Source organism: Artemia franciscana, chromosome 15 (genome assembly GCF_032884065.1).
Source record: "Artemia franciscana chromosome 15, ASM3288406v1, whole genome shotgun sequence".
Taxonomy (NCBI): Eukaryota; Metazoa; Arthropoda; class Branchiopoda; order Anostraca; family Artemiidae; genus Artemia; species Artemia franciscana.
In genome coordinates, this window is record NC_088877.1 from 12,258,628 (window position 1) to 12,263,480 (window position 4,853).

Consider the following 4,853-nt stretch of genomic DNA (forward strand, 5'->3'; position numbering starts at 1 on the left):
AGTATATATATATATATATATATACTAGCTGTTGGGGTGGCGCTTCGCGCCACCCCAACACCTAGTTGGTGGGGGCGCTTCGCGCCCCCCCCCCAAGCCCCCCCGCGCGCGTAAGTCGTTACGCGCCATAATAGTTACGCGCCATTGTAGTTGTGTCCCTATGTCCCACCTGTGAATATAGATATATATATATATATGGTTTTAACTACGTAAAACTTGCGAATATACAACATTCTTTGCTGTCCCATTGTCTTTGCATATAAATAGATTGTCAGGTTATCCCCCTGTTTCCCCCGGTGTCCCCGTTGTAGTTGTGTCCCTGTGTCCCGGTCGTCATTTATATTCCCTGTGTCCCGGGTCCCGGTCATCATTTGTATCCCGGTGTCCCGGTTTTTTTTAGTTTTTATATATATAGATAGTTTTTTTTTTTTTACTTATGTCCTGGTCGTCATTTATACTCCCTGTGTCCCGGTGCTTTGTTGATTGCTAATCGAACATTCCTTTTGTCCTGGTCGCTTTCTCTTTGAGTGTCGTCATTTATTAGTTTTTTCCTTTTTTTTTTTTGTTTTTTATTGGTTTTTACCTTTATTTTAGCTTATTTTTCAGTTTTTTCCTTTTTTTTAGTTTTTTTTTATTTTTTATTTTTTTTAGTTTTTTACCTTTTTTTAGTTTTTTTAGTTTTTTTAGTTTTTTAGCTTTTTTACTTTTTTTATTAGTTTTTAGTTTTTTTTTGTAGTTTTTGCCTTTTTTTAGTTTTTTCAGTTTTTTTTTAGTTTTTTATTGGTTTTTACCTTTATAGTTTTTTTAGTTTTTTAGCTTTTTTATTTTTTTTATTAGTTTTTAGTTTTTTTTTGTAGTTTTTGCCTTTTTTTAGTTTTTTCAGTTTTGACGTCACCTAATCCAGTTTTTTCAGGTGACGTCACCTGACACATCCATCCATCCATCCACAGACAGACAACTTATTTTTATATATATAGATATATATATATATATATATATATATATATATATATATATATATATATATATATATATATATATATATATATATATTCACAGGTGGGACACAGGGACACAACTACAATGGTGTGTAACTAATATTGGACTTAACGACTTACACCCCCACCAGCTAGGTGTTGGGGTGGTGCGAAGCGCCAAACCAATCTGTTGACTATTATTTTCATATCCAGCTGAACCTGTCTACGTTTCGTTCAACTTAAAAATACAATTCTTGACTATATATTACGTAAGAATCTAATAGCATTCGGAAAACTCCATTAGAAATAGTTTAATCTCTTTTCACAAAAAAGATACTTTAGTCATCATATTAAGAACTGTGTATATTGCAATTGTTTCTGTCTGGTTTTTAGTCAAAGTAACACAAAAGACAAAAATTAAGCAACAAGAGATTAGTGAAAGTCATGATCAAATGAAGAGATAAGAATGAAAAAAAAGAGATATATCATCTAAAACCATACATAAATACGATTTGCATTATTTTCAAGGGGTCCTGCAAAACTATAGTATAAAGTTTTCCACAATATCACTTTAATTTACTTTGAATGAATAAAAGCTAGTTTTCCCAGTCAAGTGTCAATTGTGCCTTTTAGCAATGAGGCTCTTTCAATGGAAACGCTGAGGCTCTTTGTGGGATTTTATTTGTTTCTTTATTATTAAGAGGCTTCGGTAGGCACCGAAACTTTTCCAGATCGCAACTGCTGCTGTAGCCATAAAATAGAAAAGAGAAGGCAGACACAATAGCGTTACCCTTAGTTTCTAAAGAAACTGTTTCATAAAAAGTAATATCATTTCTAATATAAACGTCATTGCTGGGCAACAATTATGACATCATTTATGATATATAACTGTCAATTCCTCATTCTACATCAATTATTCAAAAAAAGGAACCGTCAATGAAAGCTTTTTTGATTGGTACATCCATATTAGGCGTTAGTCTAACAATATGGTGGGCTGCTAAAAAATACATAGCTTACAAAACCACTTCGAGAGAAGATAGGAATGTTACAAAGGAATGCCCATGGTGCAAGAACAACAGCTAGAAGAGGAACCAGTTTCAAAAATGGTAATAGAAAAGCAAATTTTTACTGCTTCTATATCTTTAGGGATGGCCAAGAGATTACAGCCGAAGTGGGCTAAGTCTGATGGGTCCTCTAAAGCCTTAAGGACAACAAAGAGATTACAGCCAAAATGGACGAAGCCGGAAGGGCCTTCTAAATTAAGACTTTATAATAGTCTAACCAGAAGTCTCTGTGATTTTACGCCCCAGGATTCCAAAACTATATCTTGGTACATATGTGGACCTACAGTATATGACTTTAGCCATATGGGGCATGCCAGATGCTTTGTGTCATTCGATATAATCAGACGCGTCCTAACTGAATATTTTCAGTATGATGTTCATTACGTAATGAACATCACAGATGTTGATGACAAGATTATAAAGAAAGCACGGCAAAATCATATATTCCAAAAATATACGGAGAAAGAACATCCCATTGAAAAGTTGATCAAGGATTGTGAAAAAGCAAAACAGAATCACGAAGCAGCAATTGCCGAAGAAACGGATGCAGCTAAAAAAGACCTGCTTAAACTGCAATTGGAAGAAATCAACAAAGCATGCAGTGAGTTGATGTCACCCAACAGTCCAGCCAAAAAGAAAAAAGATGACTACCTTAACAGAGCTAGATATGTTCTTTCAAATTGGCTTGAAGCGTCAGAAGGTGCCACAGTAACTGATGAAAGTATATTTTCAAGCACTGCTAAAATGTTTGAAAATTCTTTTTTCACAGATATGAAGGCTCTGAATGTTTTGTATCCTAATGTAGTGGTACGAGTATCGGAATATATATCCCCCATAGTCGATTTTATCCAGAAGATCGTTAACCAAGGTTATGGTTACGAATCAAACGGATCAGTCTATTTTGACGTCAAAAATTTTGACGAGAGTGAAGGACATTTTTATGCCAAACTAAGACCAGAGGCATATAAAAATGAAAAATCTTCAGAGAAAGGAGAAGAATGCTCCGGCATATTAGACGAAGGATTAGGTGACAAACGTTCAAAAAATGATTTTGCGCTATGGAAAAAAAGCAAACCAGGCGAACCTTCGTGGGAATCTCCATGGGGGATGGGGCGACCAGGATGGCATATTGAGTGTAGTACTATGGCATCGGATATCCTCGGACAGTCCATCGATATACATGCTGGTGGGATAGATTTATTAGATGAAAAATCCCGCCACCATGATAATGAGTTAGCTCAATCAGAGGCTTATTTTGGTACCAATGATTGGGTTAACTACTTTTTACACACCGGTAATTTAAAAATAGAAGGGTCGAAAATGTCAAAAACCCTTAAGAACTTCATAACAATACAGGAGTGTTTAAAAAAGTATAGTGCTAGGCAGATCCGGCTTCTGTGTTTACTGCACCCCTGGGGAAAAAATGTAAACTACTCCGAGGCTATTATGGAAAACGTTGTGCAAACTGAAGAGAATTTCGACACCTTTTTTCATAAAGTGAAATCTATACTACGAGAGAAGCCAGGGGACAACAGTGCTGCCTCTCAAAAATTTAGTAAGGAAGACAAAAATCTGTTAGAAAGATTTAAAGTGAGAATAAAAGCAGTGGATGCTGCTTTGTGTGATAATATTGATACCCCTAGTGCCATAAAACATATGGAAAAAATAATAAAAGACGTAGATATTTACGTCAAAAAATCGAAAACGCCTAATAGGCAAGTTTTAAACAAAATAAGCGTTTTCATAACGCGCTTGTTTGAAACGTTTGGTGTTATACCCAAAAAGGAATCTATAGGATTTCCAACCGAACATTCCGCAGAAGAAGAAGGAACGCTGATCCACAGTGTTCTGGAATCTTTTGCAGAATTTCGGAATGAAATCCGAAAATACGCAAAAGAACCCAAAAATCAATATCTTCTCAGCCTTTGTGACAATGTCCGTACCGCCGTCTTCCCAAATATAGGAGCTAAATTGGAAGATGAAAAAGAAGATGGGTTCACCATAAAGATTAGACCTGCAGTAGATGTTAAAAGAGCAGAAAAAGATCAGAAGACAAGAGAAGAAGAGGAAGAAGGGATAAGCTACTGCGAAGCAAACGGAGAAAGCTGCTCTTCAAGCTACCCCTCCCGGTGACCCTTTTAGAGACCAAAGAAAGTCTTGCAGTTGGCTGAACTGTCTGCAGCTGCTTTGCTTTATTGTATCTCCAGTTATTGGCTTAATTGTTCCTCTGTATTGCACATGTAGTTGCTGGCTTAGTTGTCTGCAGCTGCTTTGCTTTATTGTATCTTCAGCTATTGGCTTAGTTGTTCCTGTGTATTGAACTTCCAGCTGTTGGCTTAGTTGTCTGCAGCTGATTTACTTGATTGTATCTCAAGTTATTGGCTTAGTTGTTCCTATGTATTGCACGAGCAGTTGTTGGCTTAGTTGTCTGCAGCTGCTTTGCTTTATTGTATCTCCAGTTATTGGCTTTGTTGTTCCTCTGTATTGCACATGTAGTTGCTGGCTTAGTTGTCTGCAGCTGCTTTGCTTTATTGTATCTGCTGCTATTGGCTTAGTTGTTCCTGTGTATTGAACTTCCAGCTGTTGGCTTAGTTGTCTGCAGCTGATTTACTTAATTGTATCTCAAGTTATTGGCTTAGTTGTTCCTGTGTATTGCACGAGCAGTTGTTGGCTTGGTTGTCTGCAGCTGCTTTGCTTTATTGTATCTGCAGCTATTGGCTTAGTTGTTCCTGTGTATTGAACTTGTAGCTGTTGGCTTAGTTGTCTGCAGCTGATTTGCTTAATTGTATCTCCGGTTATTGGCTTAGTTGTT

The 4,853-nt window shown here is 36.5% G+C and overlaps 1 protein-coding gene across 1 annotated transcript; it reads left to right on the forward strand.

The window, feature by feature from the left end:
- Nucleotides 1-1,073: 1,073 nt before the first annotated feature.
- LOC136036056 (cysteine--tRNA ligase, cytoplasmic-like) lies at nt 1,074-4,454 on the forward strand. The gene has a single exon (XM_065718010.1). The coding sequence runs from the start codon at nt 2,033-2,035 to the stop codon at nt 4,172-4,174; it is 2,142 nt and encodes a 713-aa protein (XP_065574082.1). The 5' UTR covers nt 1,074-2,032; the 3' UTR covers nt 4,175-4,454.
- The last annotated feature ends 399 nt before the right edge of the window (nt 4,455-4,853 follow it).